The sequence below is a fragment of the Apteryx rowi genome, unplaced genomic scaffold, assembly GCF_003343035.1.
Source record: "Apteryx rowi isolate R43461 unplaced genomic scaffold, aptRow1 scaffold_113, whole genome shotgun sequence".
Lineage (NCBI taxonomy): Eukaryota > Metazoa > Chordata > Aves > Apterygiformes > Apterygidae > Apteryx > Apteryx rowi.
Genome location: NW_020447342.1, coordinates 424,569 through 443,668, shown reverse-complemented (window position 1 = coordinate 443,668; position 19,100 = coordinate 424,569). Strand labels below are relative to the sequence as shown.

The window sequence follows — 19,100 nt, the reverse complement described above, 5'->3', positions numbered from 1 at the left end:
AAATATGCAGATACGTTACAATTTAAATTACTCCCATATCATTAGCCTTGTATTTTTTAAGTAAGCTTAACCGCATTAAAAAAAAAAAAAAAAAAAAAGGCAGACAAGTAAGTGCCTACCTGTTCCTGATTATCTAGGTTTGTGTTCAGCATAGTTGGTCAGAGCAAGCAAGACTCTGGTCAATTTTCAAGCTTGGAGAATTCTTCTTCGCACTGGTAGACCTAAAGCCTTGAAACAACTATTTCCTGTAAGGTGCTTGGTTTCCACTTCATTTCTTGTATAGAAATTGATGATAGGCAGTATCAACTGTTCTAGTTTGTAAAAATAACCTATCCCATCTCTGGAATTTTAAGGAGTTCTCTGCAATTGAACTTTTGGAATTTTGGACAATTCTCAAATGTGGAAAATACCCTCTGTGGCACTGCTTTGAGAACCATGCTGCAGAGATTCATTATCTGGACACTGAACTTGTATGTGCAGAAGCTCACACTTACTTTTAGAGGACATCGGTGTGAACTTTTATGAGAATAAGTGTTGTTCCCTAGGATGAAAATACCCATTGCAAGCCTACTTTAATTCTTCCCTGCATGCAGTATTTCACAAGACTGTATAATAGTTGCAGCTTTGCTTCTGTTCAGTGCCTGCAATGGATAATAGTAGATGAGCAGCTATTTAGTGTTTGAGTCTTCTCAGTCATTGTAGGGCTCTGTGCCTTGTCTAGTATGCATTTTTCTCTGTATACAGAGTACATTTGAAATGGCTTTCTGGTAGAGTCCTCAGTGGGGTTTATCACCATGCTGAGCACTTCACAGAAGTTAGTTCCACAGTGCCTCTGGGAGGTGAGATGGTAGGTTCTGTTCCCATTTTACAGACTGCAAATGAAGATGGACAATGTCAAGTGTCAAGGTGTAGTGCTTGTGTTCCTTTCTTGTTCCTTTGTTTAGGGAACCTAAGCATTCAAGCTCTTGATGGGATTTCTTTTTTTGAGGTGCAGTTGTCTGGTGCTTACTGTTTCTACAAAACCAATCTCAGGTATTTTACTTGATGGCCTCATAAAAAGAAACATAAGCTACTGATTATCCGTGAAAAGTTTGGATGACAAGATGTCAGAGTCCAGTACTCTCTGACCAGGTTCTTTTAGATAGTCCACACTCATGGAGAGTGCAATGTTTAATATAAAAATTTACTTTGAAGATATTTGATGTTACATGGGACTTTTAATTTAGCAGAGTCATCCAGCAATGTATTGAAATCACAATACAAGTGTATACATTTATACAGTTCAATCACAATACCAATGTGATTGCCATTACCGGTCTCTATAATATGCTCACCCTCATGGTGCTGGGCCTCCCTCCCCAGTCGATGGGAAGGACAACATGGGTTGAAGCCAGCTCAAGCCCATTGCTCTCTTTGAAATTCCTTTGGTAGTTGTTCAGGTTTTATACTCTGTGTTGGGCGGAGCCACGTCTACGCTTCTYCCATGCTGGTCTGGCTAATTCAGGGAGACAGTCGCATTATTTTGATAAACTCAGGAAGAAACATTTACACCTGGTCCAATTAACGGCTATGGCTGCTTATCTAAAACAAGGGTCATCCTCTGGCCCCTTTATGTTGAGATAAAGTCAGTTCTCTGTGCAACAGCTGTGATTAGCCAGCCGCATCCTACACCGTTCCTGAGCTTCACGGGCAGCTCGCCCTCCGAGCCTTCTCCCATTGTAGGGGTTGTTGGTCGGTCACACAAGAGCTTGCTCAGCATCTCTTGATGACTCTCTACAGAAGTGCTGGAAATATTTTTTGTTTGTTTGTTTTCTCCAGTGTGGCACTCACACTGCCTTGCTTTCCAAAATCCTCTTTTGTCTTGATACTACGTATTTTTAAGCCTCATTGGAGAAGTAAGGGAGGGGGATCTCACGGGCGGCTTCAAACTACGCAGTTCTCTAAATACAATTTGTTCAGTATGTTAAATGAGAAGAATACTTCTGAGGAATGAATTGATAAATAATAAAAGTATGTATCCATAGAGTGTTGCCCAAAGGGGCTGAATTTAGATTTTATAGATAACTACAATTTGTGCATTTTCCTATCATGAGTGCTGTTTTTATTCATAGATGCTGTATTAAAAAGAAAAAAGTAAAACTCAAGCTGGTTTGATACCCTGGAACCTCATATTTTCATAACCATGTGAATTGTGCAAAGTATATTATGGAGTAGAAGGATTACAACTGGAATGCACTGGCATTTTGGGGGGTCTATTTTACTGTATTTTACTGTACTACATGACAGAGGTCTTGACAGGTCAAAGTGCAAGATTACAGGTTGGTGGTAGTGTGATGTAGTTATTTTTATCTTGATTTCATTTAATTTTGCCCTGCCAAGCAGATTGAACTTGGTTTAATCCTAGCTCAATTTGTACACCTTGCAAAAAATCTTAGAATGTGGCTGAATTATCTCTTTGTTCATAAAGGTTGTGCATGGGTAACAGAAATTATTCATATTAAGTATTCATCTCTACTGCTACAGTTATCTGAGAGGAAACTTGGAATTCTGCCTGATCTGTGTGTGGGTTAGAGCAAAGAATTAGCTCTGAAAAAGTAAAACCAATAAAGCAATTTAAGAGGAGGAGGAGGAGGACAAGAAATAATACAAAGAATTCATAAGCTCCAAAAATGGCGTGCATGCGTGATGGCATGAGAATTTTCCCTGGCCTGGGAAGCCGTTTAGTTCAGTGAGAGCTCTGTGTACATGTATCTTGTGAGAGAAGCAACCATTGGTAGAGCACATGTGTAACTTTTGGCCTGATGCTAATAAGAGGTTGAATTTGTTTGCTTAGGAGCTGTTGTGATACTGAGAGTTAATGTTCTTACGTTTGCAGGGAATGAAGATTGTGCATGTGATTGATTACAGCGGGTCAGGAGGCACATGGTAATTCATTAAAACCTGGTAACTTGCGTGTCTGAGCCCTTAAACTAATAAATAAAAATACAATCTTTGGTTCTCCGTTTATATGGTAATACCTCACTGGGATCAAAATGTCCAACATAGTTCTTCACAGTTTTTTTTCTTTTCTTTTGTGATATATGTGTACTAGCAGCGTGACATGGATGACAACAGTGTTTTTGTGTGTGTTTGTGAATTCTTACTATATGCCTTAGCCGATCCCAGGTCTTTAAATATTGTCTCTCTTTTTTTTTCTAGGTTCTGTTTCTGCTTCTGCTCATCACTCCAAAAGCTCTGAGCAGCCGGGCAGAATTTGAAGTGCCCCTCTCCCCTCCACTGTTCTCTCTGCTGTTTTACTTGATGTGTCTAATGCTCTGTGCGGTTCACGTCATTGTATGCACATCAGCAGAAAGTTTATGCTATTTCTGCAGTATGTCTTGGCTAACAGCAGTTGGGGTGATGGTGCTGATTTCTGCACTGATGTGTGGAATTTTATCTGCCATTGGAAAGATCCTTGAGAGTTCCAGAGTTCCAGTGAAGGTGAGAGYGTGCATTAAGTATGGTTTAAAATGGTTTGCTCTTTATGGCATACTTTCCAGGAAAGTTTTATAAAAGTTTTGGCTCTGTGTGTTGAAAGACTTTGTAATGTAATCTGAATTGCTTAACAAGTGTAGTTGCAGTGTGATATGTTCACTATGGCGTAATACTGCTAGCTATAATGAAGATCATAGGAGTGCTTGTTTTCACATTACTTTAAGAAATTTTCTGTTTAGTGTAATTTATTTTGCAATTGTTTCTACTAGATCAGAAACAACCATACTGTATACTAATTTTACGTTTTTATGCAGTGATGTTTCACAATTGCAACTAGTACAAGATGTGTGATATTTTACAACAGCATGCGTTAATAATGCTCTGTCCTTTCCCAAATACCAAAGCCATTAATGCTCTGAGTAAGAAAAGACTTTGCCAGTACTCTTCTGTTGAAATTCTCAAGGTGTTTCTAAAACTGTTTTGAACTGTAAAAGAGAGAATAAAAATAGGCTGTCTCTTCTTACCAGAAAAAAGCAGTTAAGAAACTGAGTTTGTTAGAGTCTTTGGAGTGCTCAGAAATGTTTTCAGCTGTATGAGTAGTTTCCTTCTTAACGTGCTTCATGAGTTGTATTGTTTTATTGAGCAGAATTCAGGTAATTCCAAGGAAATAAAATTTGTAATATCTTATTCTTCTTTCAGTGTGAAACTTAATATGCCAAGAACTGTCATTCACACCATGTAATCAAATTCTAGCTGTTCTTTCTGATGCTCCTTAGTCATATCTTTCAAAGGTCTCTGAAATTCAGGAACTTTAATGCTGTTACTCTGTTCAGTTGTGCACCCAGTAGGCAGTATTGTCCTTAGTCAGTCTGGGTTAGTCTGAATAGGATTTGTGGCTTTAGAACATTTTTCTTAGTGTGTAGCAATATGTGGCAAGCACATTGCATTAATGAGATGATGACATATTTCTTCAAGCTAAAAAGCAAAATTACAGACTCACAGAACCATTTAATAACAGCCCTATTTAATTTAATTGAAAAAACTCACTACTCCTGAGTGGAGCTTAATATTTGGTCTCTATGCAACTATATTTTATCATTCCTGAGCTTAACTGTATAATGTAAATCCTTTTAAGTAAGACTGCTTATGTTTATTATTGAAGTTATACCATTGTAGTTTCTCATTTTGTTTATGTAAATTCTGGATTTGTATCATTCCTTCTTGGAAATGCTGAAAGAAACCTTGAACTAAAATTAATGCCATTCACTCCTAAAGACAGCTTTTTTCCCCCCTTTTTCTCCCAGTTTTCTTCAGTATAATTCACTTCAGTATTAAAATTGATTAAAAAAGGAATTGTAAATAAAACGTGGTCTTTCATTCTTATGCTTATCTTCATCGGCAACATAAGATTTAGATGCGTCAATTAGTCCTTTACACAGACTAAAATACAGAAACAAGGCAAGTATCCCTTCTGCCTAATGATATTAGGGAAAGAAGTTTTGACTTGGGTATAAATGCTAACAAAACCATCTTCATCAGAGTGATTTTCATGGTTTGCTTTTGGTACTGAAAAGCTAGTATTTTATTTCAAGCTAGTATTAAAGTTTAGCAAGCAAACCTGATTATATTTGTGGATTTTTTTAAGGCAGATGGGAGGAGAAAGTAAAAATAAGCAATGTAAATAGAGAGATCAGCTGAATGAGATGTCCGGTTCTACARTTTGTTACTATTCCAAGTCCATAAGGACATGTTGGTCTTTCAATGGCCTCAGTTCACCTCTGTCATTTCTGAACTGTTCTACTTAGGTTTTATATAGTTTTTTGTATTTTACTGTAATTGAGATAGAAATTATTCTTAGTAAAAAAAATAAAAGCAAATGGTTTTAAAATAATAGTTAACGATCCCATGTATTCTGTAGAAACTTAACATTTACTTGCTGTGCAATATTAAACACAACTATGGAAGACAAGCTCATTTCTCATTTTACTGGCTACTGATTTCTCTGATTTTAACATTAGGAACCTAAAAATGGCCTGCATAAAACTTACAGACCTTCCACTTAGATGAAGTTGAGAAGAATGGCAATAGATTATAGCTTTTGCCTCTAATACCATAGTCTCAAAGTAATTCAGTCTGTGCATGACGAGAAATCTCTGTTACATGGCATTTGGTTGTCCAGTCTGAGATGAGTAATTTTCTACGACAACTGCTACTGTGTGTGTGTGTATATATATATATATATATATATATATACACTGTATGTATATTATAGTGGGCATTATTGGCACTTATCCTTAGTCTCATTAAAGATAAAGGACAATTAGCTTCAGATAATGCATATAGTGCTTCTGACTGCATTATACCTGAGAGGTCAGCTGAGAGAATTAGTCTGCCCCGTCTCATGGGTGTTAAAATTCCTTCAAATTTTAGCTATTTGAAAACAGAAATACTGAAAATTCTTAAGCAGTGCTGTGCTGACATTTGTAAGCTTGAAAGAGGGGAACTTACTGATGGCAAGTGCAAAAACCTTTAATTTGGAAAGTTTTACTTTTTGGCTGACATTTTTTCTTCCGTAAAAAGATGATGAATGAGGATAATCATCTTTGTTTGACTTTTATTCAGATAGGCTCATAAACACTGAAGTGTATCAACTTTCTTAGCTGTGTCATCTACTTTTATGCATATACTTGCCTCAGTGCCTGCCACCTTTCAGTATGTTCTGTATGTTACATTTATTCCTGCTATGCGTTATTTCAGTAATTCAATTTAATTAGTTTAACTATATGTTTCTGAAAAGCTCAACAAGGTTTTAACTGCAGGAGGCATAGATGAAACCAGGTTTCAGTGGATCTCTTAGCTGAGCATTTCTACCTGTCAGCACATGAGATCCTTGAATTGCTGCTGGCTTTTCCTTCTGCTACTGTTATCTGTTGTGTTTCCAGATTTGCCTTTAGGGGCCTAAATGAGACTTCTTAAAAGCTCCATTTGCGAGATATTTTATGTTTCTTTTTGAACAGGGAATTTGCTCCATTTGGGGTGGTTAAGCACAGCTCTGTTTGTTTCTATATCAGAGGTAGTGTACTGTAACTTGTTCTTTTCTTTTTCTTTGCCATCTTTACAAAGACTGGTTTTGTTTGTCTTTTCTCCTTCCCCTTCTGGAGTTTGGGAGGAGGCAGTGTTGCTATCTTCATTTTATTCTAACTACTTCAGTCTAGTCTTAGGTAACTCTAAAACTAAATTAATCTGCTGTCTCTAAACTTGTTCCATTTGTATCTCCTTGCTCCAAATGTGGCAAAGCTCAACTCCAGAAGTTTTGAGTACTGTTTTTGAAGTCACAGTGCCCTGTGCCACTGTCTGATATTCTTTCGGAGTCATGAAAGATTTAAAAGTAATCCTCCAACTATTAAATATTCTTTTTAACTACAGTTCTCAAAGGTGATCTCATTGCTCATTCTTGCAGATGTCTTTTTGCTCTTTAGCAGCGTGAAGTTGCGTTGCCATATACAGTGTATACCACCTTCAAAAACTTAGGGATCTCACCAAGTGGATGAGGTACTCTGTTCTACCTGCAGAAAAGAATACCAGGGCTTTAGGCTTCCTTTCTGATTATCTTAGTTTTGAGCAACATTACCATTTATCTAGCTTCTCTTGTAGCACATTGTGTTTTCATAAGGGTTACTCTTCTAGCATCATTGCTTGCTGTTGTATATAGTGGTTGTGGATGGATGTGGATCCATTGGATGTGGATCTTGTGGTTCCTTAACTTATAGCCATATTTTGTTGAATCTCCCTTGTTCTTAGCTGAAGTGATTGAGGCAAGAAAGCTGGCCCTTTCCAGGGATAAGTGGTACAAACTCAAAGCATTACTATCAGACTCAGACTACATGTCTTCCCCAAGGATAAAATTACCCTTTCTCCCTAAAGCTACTCTGAAGATGCTATTGCTCTTATCTGAACTGACTCGTATTATATTTTTGGTACAGAATCCTGTGTGGGGAGGAGGCATTGAGATTAAAGAAAATATCAGATGCCAAAGGCCCCTCTGCTGTTCCAGAAGCAAAACAGAACAATGTAGAAGATTCAGCCAGCCTCTTAGGTGAAAAAGTGTAAGGACAAACTGCATATATGCAGTGATTGTCAAAATAGATTAAGACTTTAATTTAAAGACATCATGAGTTAGTAGACTGATTATGCGTATGGGCATTTAGGGAACACACAGTTTTCTAAAATGYGTGTCTTTACTGAGCTAATCTAGGTCGAGATAAAACCCCTCTGTCTTCCCTCATCCTCCAACTATCTAGTTCAGTGTAGAGCAGGGCATTTGTAGCAGAGATTCTTCTAGCTTCAGAATTGCAGAAAACTTCTGCTGCTTAGAATTTTAAGACTGGTAGAACATCTTTAAGGAATGGTTTCTTGAAAATACCTGAAGATGTAAATTGTGGAGAACTTAGGCAATAATGTTGTTTAACTTCTATATAAATCCAGATAGTTCAGAGAACTGAGTTAAACTGTCAGGAGTTTTTTTGCTCCTTGTGTGTGTGCCTTAAAATTGAACTTTTATCATGGAACTAGGAAACACTGGTTTAGTATCTGTTGGAAAGGCAACTGGGTGAATGGTAAATGATGCAGAGTGTCATACAACTTCCTTCTCAAAACTTCAAAGCTTCTTTTATTTTAAAGAGTCATTAGAATGTGTCTGGATTCCAATTAGGTGAGGTCCTGTTACCACAGATGGGGCTTTTATGAGACAGCAAAAATTGTCCTGGTGGAGTGAGCTGAGATTAGTATCATAATATCAGAAAAAAACCTTCTTTTTGGTTTGCAGCCATCTTCCAGTTCTTGCATACCACTGCAAATCAGAGGTATTCTACTGATTTAGTTTTGTTAAAAAAATATATATATATACCTCAGCAAACATACTTATGTTGTTGTGATTACTTAGCAGAAAAAAAAAAATTAAAACCTCCTTTGAAGGAAGTCAGGAGTTCAGGAAGAATGCACAAAAATAAATTTCAAGATGTTAAGTAGCATCCAAAAGTTTGGTCACAGCACATGTTGTAAGCCTTGTATTTTCCCAGAAACTGCTTGAAAATTTGTGAGGAAGGTGCGGAACACAGGTGTAGATTGCATCTATTTACATTAATAGTGTTTTCAGTTGGTCCAATAAATAATTATATTATGTCAGGGTTTTAGGTTGATGCTCTTATCTGGATTACTTAGAATAGTTGACAATTTGCATGTCTAAGATCAGAGCTTGAAGTAGGTGCAAAGCGTTGTCTTCTGTGTATTAAAAGGATAGGCTACATACAGGTTTGTGCTCTGTGTGTGTGTATACTTGTAGAACATAAGATGATCTGCTGTGTTTTCTGATATTTGTGTACATACCCTTCTTCATATTCAGCATGCGACATGAGGGCTGGAAATGTTATGGAAAGCTCTCTACTTTCAACCAGCCTCTGCCTAAGTTGGGTTTTAAGGTTTTTGTTTATTTGGTTACATAATATGTTCTCTGGGAAAGCCTTTTAACTCTTTAGTAGGGCAGCTCCTGTTCCTTTTTTCATTCTGTCATTTTGCTGTATTTTGGTCTGTCTTCTACTGTGCATTTTTTTTCTTTGCTTTTGAAATGCATTAATTTTCTTAATATGCCTTCCCTCTGCTAAGTTGACTTTGGGGGCTGCAACACCATATTATTTCTTCTATAGTTTTGACTGCTCCTTTTTGAGCTCTCTGCCTCTGGGCAGCCTGTTGCAATCTTCCTTTTTTTTTTTTTCTTCCCCCAGTGTTTAATTTATCCATCATATGTGATAACATTCTCATAGCTGTTTGGGTTTAAATGGTGGTTTTTCTTGTAATTTGCAAAGGTTTACATTTTCTTGGGGACTTGTGTTTCACTGGTCACTCTGAGCGCACATCAGCTGACCATTCCAAATGTATGCCTGAAATGGACAGAAATAGCACATGGTTGACGTTTATTGAAGAAGGCCTTGCCTTGGCCAGGTGGTTTATATTCCTATGTATTGTGTTCTCCTCTCCTACATCTGTCTCCTTTGGGAACTATCTGGGGATCATCGCATCTCCCTAAAGCTCCTCCTTAGAAACCCGTCGTGAACAGGAAAWAAGCAGATCTCTCAGTTCAGACGTCACACCAGCGATGGCTCTTCAGCTTCATACTCTATACACTAGCACTAGAACTGATGTGAGCCTGAGATGATCAAAGAAGGAGTAAGTGAACACAGTGTAAATCTTTCTCCCCATTACTTTTTGGTATCTTCCTTTACCCAGTAAGCTTTAGAGAGCTCCTTGAGTCCTCCTTTGAAGCACATTTGACTCAGATTTCTTGAGGTTTCACAGACTGTGGTCTTCTGCAGCTTCTGCATTTGCCCCCTCCCCCAGCATTAACTGGCTTTTCTGTCAGTGCCTTACCCTCCCTTGCATTTTTTTTAAGCTTCTCTTTCTGGGATCTGTTTTGAGCTAGCTCTCTCCGCTCATGATCTAAGACAAGAAGAAACATTCATCCTGTGTTCCAGATGCCCAAATAGCTTTTCTTTGTAGGGATTTTTGGTTTGTTTTGTACTATCCAAGTCCAAATATAAGGTACATTCACTTTTGATGCTTGTGGGTTGTATAAGAGTATGCATTTGTTGCATCGTAGTTGTCTAGTTCTCCCAAATTTCAGTTCAAAATGGTTCATAAAGTCTTAAATTTGTTGTGCCAGACTTTGYAGGGCTGGTGGTCAGTGGTATCACTTCACTGGAAATTGTATCAGGTTGTTCTGCCATGCCATAGCACATGCTTTAGCTTCTTTGACACTTTATATGGCCCAGGCAGAATCATTTCCTACTAGAACACAGAGTGGAATCTAGGAAGATGCTGTTGGCTATTACTATAAATTTAGAATAGGAAGTTTCCAAATATTGTTTGGCAGGTACGAACTCTGCCCTTTTAATTTGGCCTGACTCTTAGGGTTTCATTCCCATCTGTTCTTGGCACATTTTCCTCCAAGTTGGTGAGAGACAGTTGCTGGTGTGAATAACTTCCTGCAGGTGTCTTATATATTGCTAGTACAAATGCCCTGCCAGTGATCACAGCAGCAATTTCAGAATGTCTCCTGGTTTCAAAACTTGAGTTAGTAGAAAGCCTTTCCTTATGAAGGGAATTCATTGCTAGCTCCCTGATGGAGGCAAATAATTCCCTCAGGGAATACAGAAAAAGAGGCACCAGTGTTATCTGTGCTCTTCCACATTTGCAATTAATCATTCTGAGGAACATCACAGTGGAAATGCGACTTCCATGACTAAACTGTTGGCCATCTCTTATGATTCCACCTGGTCTGCTATGCCCGGGGAATGTGGACAAGAGTATGTGTGAGAAAGTGTTTATCTACCCCTCCTATTTGAGCTGTCTTCCTCCCTCACCCCTGCATTCTCCATACATCTGCCTTTGTGGACAAATTGAATGAAAATAGACAAACTGGTTGATTAGAAGTGATATCTGGGATATTGTATCCTTCATATCTTTGCCTCCAGCACCCCGCATGGTACTTATGACTACAGCACAGCAGCTTTCTTGCTCATTGATGTTAGGGCTATAAACCCTGTCCTCTGTTGCTTGAAGAAGAAAGTTTCAGCAGCAGTTTGTTTGCCTTTCCACTTTGGTACCAGTTATTGAGGCCTCCCTGGAGCTTAAGAAGGGAAAAAAACCTTTATTCACAAATGAAATTTCATGTCATTTGCAACAACTCTATCATTTATAAAAGGGATTGGTTAGTGYTTCTTGAATGTGAAGATGCTTATTTTCATGTCACATTTTAAAATATCTGCATTTTGCTGTAGTGGAACAGTTATCAAGTGTTTTCTGTTTGGACTGGAAAGTTGGGGGAATCTCTGGAGTTGGTGCATCCTGATCATCTTCTAGAGTTTTACTTAGCTGGCAGCTCAGCGCATGCTAGCAGATGATCTCAGCTGCTTCAAGTTGATAATCCATGAATGAGGAGGTTTTCAGCAATGCCTTCAAGATTTTTTTTTTTTTTTCCCTGAGGCTTGGGCAGATATAAATAAGAAGTACCAGATGCTCTATTCCAGGGCTGTCTGTGTTCATATTCCTACCTGATGAATTTCTGAAAGCGTGGGAAGCTGAAATATGTCTTGGGGAGTGTAGGCAATAATAATTCTGGCTGTGGCACACATGAATTTGTATCCAAACCTGTAGGAATTCGTTTTCATCATCCAAGCTTCATCATATTCTGTGGATGACTGGATTGCTGGATATATATCTCATCTCTGAAATAAGCTTTGCTGTTCTTGTTCAGGTTCCAGAGCAAGRCTGAAATATGTTTTAGGTTTAGTTACTAAGTGCCTCCATTCCTTGCATGTGTGCAGGCAGTGACCTGGACTTGATTTACATTTTTACCAGCCCCAAGATTGTTGCGGAAGTATATGGAAATGGTGATTGCTTTCAGATAACTGTTTATATGAAGGTAGAGCTTGGAAAATGTGAAAGGGAACAGGGAATAGTTTGGAGATGCCTACAATGTGGATGAGAGAGATTATTTACTGGTAGCTGGAGTACAAGCAGTATAATTCACACACTCTCATGTCCCATCTTCCTTCCTCTTTTCCAATAGTATCCCTGGGCTTTTGGGGAGAAACTGAATGTCTGTATATGTTCCATTTTGATCTTGAAGGGTCTCCCATGTGATTTATAAGTATTATCCTAAAACGTCCCTGGATCCAAGTGTCCATGACTTGTGCATCTCTACAACGTGAATCTGCATAGATACTCCATATCTAAAGGAGCTCTGAAGTCCCACACTTCTGATATCAGAAGTAGATCCTGAATCAGGGTCTTGTCAGTTAAAAAAGCTAAAAGCCTCTTCTAAGCTTATGCTATGTATAAAAATGCAGGTATTTTAAAATGTTATTAAGATAAACTCTCCTGCTAATGGCTTTAGAGCTTTTTTTTTAATTGTTTCCGTTCACATCTTTAGAGAGTTTTCTCTGAAGTGCTTCTCATTTKTATGGCTGCTTTTTCACTGTGACTGAATATAGAAGCTGATTACCACGTTCATGAATTTTCTGAAGACCATGATGCTGCAGGCAGTGTTAGCATCTGCTTCCTGACTGTTATTTATAGGTTCTGATTACTATGTTTCTAACAGCACCCGTCCCTTCCTTTGATGACACTTCAAGCTTTAAATAGTTCTGCAGTCCTTTATGAATTCCGGCAGATCTTCAAAAATGTTAACTTTTTGTGCATAGCTTCACGCTAATTGCTTGATAGTTTTCTTAGTACAGTATTTACTACTACCAGTTGCAACCTTTTTTCTTATTTCTGATAGAAAAAATCAGAATTAGTAGTTTTTTGAAAATGACAACTAAAAAGTTAAAGCTTGTCAAATATAGCTTGTCAGAAGTTTTACTATGCACAATTGTAGTGATTTTTTTGTTACTTAAATAAAATGTCTCCTTTTCTGTTTGGCATTGTATTTTAAAATGTTTTTATTTTTTCTTCTCTATAATGTATTGTTTATCAGATTTAATGGAAAAAACATATATATATACAATTGTACTTAACAATATTTTTTCAAATTTTGACTTTAAAATAAAAGGTGATACCTTGACTGGGTAGCTTTCAAAAATGACCTCAAACTACTGTGAAAATTTATCAGGCACAAAAGTGATCTATAGTATTCTGTCATATGAAGGTTATTGTTGTTGGAAATCAAGATGATGCAGGAAGCCCCAGTATCAAAATTGGTAAAAATATTGATAGTGGTTTAAATTTTGGGGGATTGTAGGCAAGAAAAATAAAGTATGCTTTTCATCTGAAAATTAATCATGTAAAATTCCTAAGGTATTAAATATGAATGGTTAATTATTGTGAAAAATAGCTTTACTATCAACCCTACAGAAAACACATAACTGGAATTGGACCCGGAGGATACAGTACAGGAGGTTCAATTTCAAAGTAAATAAAATGTTAGTTTCACAGGCAAGGAAGCATATATTCCATTGTTTATGTATTGGCACTCCTGTTTCCAAGCTGGCAAGAGAAGTTCAGAGACAGGGCAAAGAGATCAACTTCTGTGTTGTTTAATTGCTGATGCTGGTGCATCAAATATTAAAGCTACCATGGCTTGGCAAATTATAGGCTTCAACTGAAAGCCTGGCGTTTAGAAAACTCAGTCCAAGATTCTGTGTTGAATTTGTTTGCTGTGTTATTGGTCCCAGTCATACAAGTTATTTGAAGTCTGGAATGCCTGCTAGGCTCCTGAGGGCTGGAGGTGTTCAGCAGCTAGAAGGAGAGAGCTGTGAATATCAAGAGTAGGACCTATACTTCTGTGCCTGAAAACCAGACCTAAAAACTACAATCTAAATAATCTAAGGTTAGGCTGTATAAAAAACTGTAATGATGGCATTCCTAATGAGGCACAGTTCATATGTGAGGGACTACTAGTAAATTTAGAAAAAACTGGCGAATCTGTTTCCTAATATTTCGTAGATCACTAAGGCTCGTGGGATTATAATTTGTAGGGCAGTTTTTCAGTTTGCACAGGTTTGCTCAAGTGATTAACTCTGATGTGAAATGTAGTTTATCAATAAATGCTATTGGAATAAACCTCTTGATATGAATATAGTATTAAGTTGTTTTTTCTCTTTTCACTGAAATTGTAAGTGTCAGACAAGTAGGCTTGAAATTTGGACTTTTGACACTGGGATGTTTAACACTGAAGTTGTTTTATATTCCCTGATGCCAATACAGCACATTTTGCAGTTTATGAACCTGCTGTTCTGCCAAATGAACTTGTTTTTGTATTGGTGCTGACAACCATCAGATATGAGAGAACAACCGTTAGACAGATTTTGTGTTATGTCTTCTAAAGAAGACAAATGAATTGTGTTGAAGACAGTTCTTTCTCCTTTGAGGATCTCAGATTTTGTTGTTTGTGCAAGCAGATGGTGCTTACAGGCTGGCTTATCATTTAGTAAGCCRAGACCTTTAAGGTCAGCATGATGGAGTTACTAGAGTTAAAACTTTCTAGTTTAGTGAGTTATTCTTCATGTCTCAGTCTCTGTGAATTTGATTGGCTTTGGTTTCTGCACAGACTGCAGCAACTGCTGTTTCAGAATGTGTTTTATGGTATCTGATTTGCAGATTAGACTGTTAAACAGAAAGGAGTGATCTTTAGCATGCCTAAGTAATTTCAAATGCTAATAAATTTAGATTACAGGCTTGGGCATTTTTTCAGATGATGACTGTTCTTATGCTAAAATTTTAGTTATTTTCATTATTATAGCCTGTAGCCTCATTTTTTTTCTTTTTTAAGTGCAGTGACTCTTGTATAATGTATTTCTTTAACAGCACAAGGAATTCAGGTGATGTGAAGAGGTGATAACTTCAACTTTAACTACACCTCTTCCATTCATTTACTCTCATCTTACGCAGTCTTAATTAGGCAAAAGTTGTTTCCCTCAAAGCCAAATTTCAGACAGTGTTAACTAGCTTCTTATATGAAGTGGGTTTGTGGTCCTCCACTTATTATGTGATCTTGCTTGTTGAGGAAAAATACTTATGTTGCTGTAAGTAAGTCTTAAGCATAAGTGAGACTTGAGGATTGCATCTGGATGGTCAGGGAAGTGTATATGTGTATATACTCACTTCCCTGTTACCCGCTCTAAGATTAGAGAGTTTCTATATTCTTTCAAATTAAATGATTTAAACAGTTTGGGAATCATGGTACATTGTGTGCATATTCAGGTGTGCGTAGGTTCTCTGTGAGGTTTGTTTGTATGCATATTCAAGGCTATTTTCTAAAGCTTTTTCATAAGGTGAAATATAGGAGGATATAGTTAAAGAAATTAACAGAAAATGGTTTCAGAGATCTTTGTTCTTAAATAAAAATTACATGCAATACTTCAGATTTGCCTTTTAAATTGTTATTTAGCTGGTGTTTAAGGGATTAGTTTCTGTTTAAGAGAGAGTCTTTTCTTTGCTCTCCCCTAATAAAAGAGAGGTTAATGAGAGTAGAAAATGGTAAAGGATGATTTTTGCCACTCTCTTTCCCCAAATGTTTCACAAATAGATATCCATCTGTTAAGGGATGCTAGAAGGCTGCCGCCACATCTGGCGAATGCTAGGACCATGTACTCATACGCTTGTCTTGGAAGGCCCCCCCCCCAGCATGGATCCCTCAAATATTATAAGGGCTTTTGGCCTGCCTAATATCCATGCATGGCCCCTGGCCTCCCTTACCCACCTCTGGCTCAGACTTTGATTCTTTGCAGATACAACTTTTCCTCTTACTCACCAGCTAGTCTAGCTTGAAATTTGTTAGTGAATTACACATATGCACTCTTGTGCATCGGGTTAAATTGACTAGGAGAAAATATACACACACTGAGGTCCCTCCAATCCCTGGCCCTCAGGCCTCTCACAAATACACATGCGCTCTAGTGTCTCCATTTGCTGAGACGTAGACCTATGAGCCCTGTGACCTGTGGCCCTTTTCCAGTAGCTGGCACCCAGACCTCACTTGCATCCCAGTCTCTCCAGTTGCTGGCACCCCAGACGCAAGGCTCGTATGACCCGTGGTCCCCACTCCAGCTGCTGGCATGTAGGCCCTCCTGTGGCTGGCACCCCAGGGATGTGGGGCCTTGTGACCTGTGGTCTTGCTCCAGTTGCTGGTACTTGATTTTACTCAGTCTGGTGTCTCTGGTTGCTGGCACCCGTGCCTGTAAGCCCTGTGGCTCATGGTCCCATTCCCAGGCACTTAGACCCTGAAGCACTCACACATGGATGATATTATCTAGAAAGATAGCTAAGAGGGGATTTAATTAGAAGATACCATGTACTGTGGTGTTTGGGCACAGGGCTTAGTCAGACAAGTGTACAGATAGGCATATGGTTTCACATGACTGGCCACTTTTAACCTTCTCCTCTCTATTTTCCCCTCCTTGTTCCTCACCATCCCCCTTTTCCACACCTTTGAGCCTTCCCCTAAGTATTCCTTAGTAAGTTTTGCATAGTCCCACAGGCCCCCCTCAAATATCCCTAATACTCACTTTGGTTGTTTCCCCCAATCTTATCAGTTACAAAGTCCAGCTTGACGCTCTTCAGAGCTATGCCTGTAGTTTCTTAATGGCCCATCAATTAGTGGCTGAAGAGTTTTGTCTTCCTTATTGTCTCCCTTGGCGCTTGCTTATCAGGTTTGTGTCTCTGTGTTTCCTTTATCACTTTCCCTTTTACTTACTATTCTAAGTAATTCTAACTCTGATATATAACTATATTTGAACTGAAGAGGCCCTGACCTGATAACCGTAATGAACCAGATGCTTTCACGTTCCACATGCCCTTACACTCTCTTTTTTTAGCTGTATCATTGAAGGCACTGATGATGGAACTGTTCCAAGTAGTTGCTGTGAGGAAGAAATTGAACTAATGGAGACATTAGACAAAGCGTATTGCGGTTTTAGATGGACATAGCATGTGAAGTAAATAATAGATGGATAAGATTTATAGCAGATTTTATGATGATGTACACATACAAGTTTAAGCAACGATAAGAGGTGCCATCAGACTGTCTGCAATAACTTCTGTTAATTCAAGTAATGAAGGCTCTCTCACTGTGCTGAGTTGTGGACGGAACATATTTAAGCTGTTAGAAAATTGCCTATTATTTGTATCTCAAGTTCTGATTTCTGAAAGACTTCTATTTTTACTTCTATTGATGTGCAACAAGGAGAGAGCTTGTTTCAAACCTTTTGTCACAAGGTGGTAGGGAAACTGAATCTCTAGAGTTGTGGTGATTGTTCATGGAGAGATTTCTTAGTTTACACAATGTATTTTAAACAATATAATTACATTGTGAGGCTAACTGAATAGTTTTCATCGAAAATGAACCTTTTAAAAATTGAGGTGACTACTGTCAAGATAAAAATAACTTGTCTCACTGTTTATTTTGTTTTCTTAGAGCAAGTTGCTATAAGCACACTTTGAATGCTTAAACAAATGATATATTTTACACGCTTTCAACACTGATATATCTTTTTGTTTGCAGAATCCAGTTGTGTCCAATTCCAGCTGGTCAGAAGTAGATGTACTGATTCTGGCAGGAACAATTGGTCATGTCTTGAGTTTGGGTGCAAGCAGCTTTATAGAAGAGGAACATCAAACCTGGTATTTTCTTATCAATACCCTTTGTTTGGCACTGTGTCAGGAACTTTGTAGAAATTATTTTCTTCTGAAGGAAGGTGACCCTCAGCATAGCATCACTCTAAAACAAAGTTTTGACAATGTCAAGGAAGCCTATGAGTGCAAGAATATTGATATACCAGCAGCAGGTGATTCAAAGTTGGGAAAAGTCACTTCTTCAGCTGAATTCATAAAAGGATCTGATAAGTGGATAAGCTTAGCAAGTCCATGGATCATCCTTATTTGTTGTCGGTTACTTCGGTCCCTGAAYCAGACAGGGGTCCAATGGGCTCATCGGCCAGACTTTGGACATTGGTTGACAAGGTGGGTATCCAATTTATTATGTTCATAGTTGCTTTCCTATTTAAAAATTTGTATGTGTTTTGTTTTGTGAAGTCTTTGTTTCTACACAGTCCCTACACAGTATAGAGAGTGCTATAAACATGCCAAGGGAGTAAATAGTGAAGCAACATAAGGAATTTTTCAGTGCTCCTTCATACAGGAGTAATCCTTGTGTACTGTCAATAGATTGTCATCTTAGCCCTGCACCATGACTTATCTAATTCATGCCAATTAATCATGATAGATTTATCAGAGTCAAAAAATAAATATTTTTCCATATGTAAATTAACAGTGGCTGGTTTGGAAAATTAAAAATCATTTAATAGAATTAAACCCTTAATTTTAAAGCAGCGGGTTCTGCTCCTAATTCCAAACTTTATGAGGTTGCAGGAGAAGATGCTGCACTTAGAATTCTTCCTTGTCTATCACAGGCATTTAACGTGGGTGGAAAACTGGAGGAATTTTTCAAATGTAGTGTGATCAACTATTACTTTTCTGAGAAAGGACATATAATTTCTTATATCTTGAAGTACTCTGGAAAAAGGCTTCTACTTTTCCTACTGTATTTTAGTATTATGAAGACTGCAGCCATTATTCAGTGATTAAAAAATACTTGGTATTTAAGCTGTCTTCCTCTATTTCAACTGGTGGACAGAGAACAACAACTTGTAACTAGTCCAGGTTTTGCAGATGGGGAAGCTTTGCTATGTAAGATAAAGAAATTTCTTTCCTGTATCTTACAACGCTTGGATGAAATGTCATCCATCATTCATTAGTAGTGACATGATGAAATAAACTAATATGAGACTAGCTATTTATTAGCAGCCTCACAGTTAAAATACTAATTGCTATGACAGGCATGAGTGCTGAAAGATGTGAGATATGAGGAAATTTATGGCATTATAGTAATTGTTGTATACCAAAGCTTTTGCCTTGCTTCCCTCCTCTTGAGATGAGGTGAGGGATTGAGGAAGGAATGTCATATTCCATAAGTTAAATCCGTGTGATAAAGAACTCCTTCATTATAAGCTAAGTCAGTGCATGAACAGTCCTATTGTAGATACAGAATTAGGTGTGATTTTGTGCACTGGGAA

The 19,100-nt window shown here is 37.9% G+C and overlaps 1 protein-coding gene across 19 annotated transcripts in view; it reads left to right on the top strand.

Moving 5' to 3' along the window:
- PIGG (phosphatidylinositol glycan anchor biosynthesis class G) overlaps positions 1-19,100 on the top strand; it is a 101,887-nt gene that overhangs the window by 20,016 nt on the left and 62,771 nt on the right. For 14 of the 19 annotated variants that reach the window (XR_003255524.1, XR_003255517.1, XR_003255519.1 and 11 more), the window contains 2 exons: positions 3,199-3,480; positions 17,531-17,988. Coding sequence is in view for 12 of the 19 variants with exons in the window: in XM_026077958.1 (XP_025933743.1) it covers positions 3,199-3,480; positions 17,531-17,988 (740 nt within the window). In the remaining 7 variants the exon portion in view is untranslated. Of the gene's footprint in view, positions 1-137; positions 581-2,111; positions 2,319-2,875; positions 2,926-3,198; positions 3,481-17,530; positions 17,989-19,100 lie in introns of those variants that run through there. The other 5 variants (XM_026078055.1, XR_003255528.1, XR_003255529.1 and 2 more) reach the window with 5 other exon arrangements.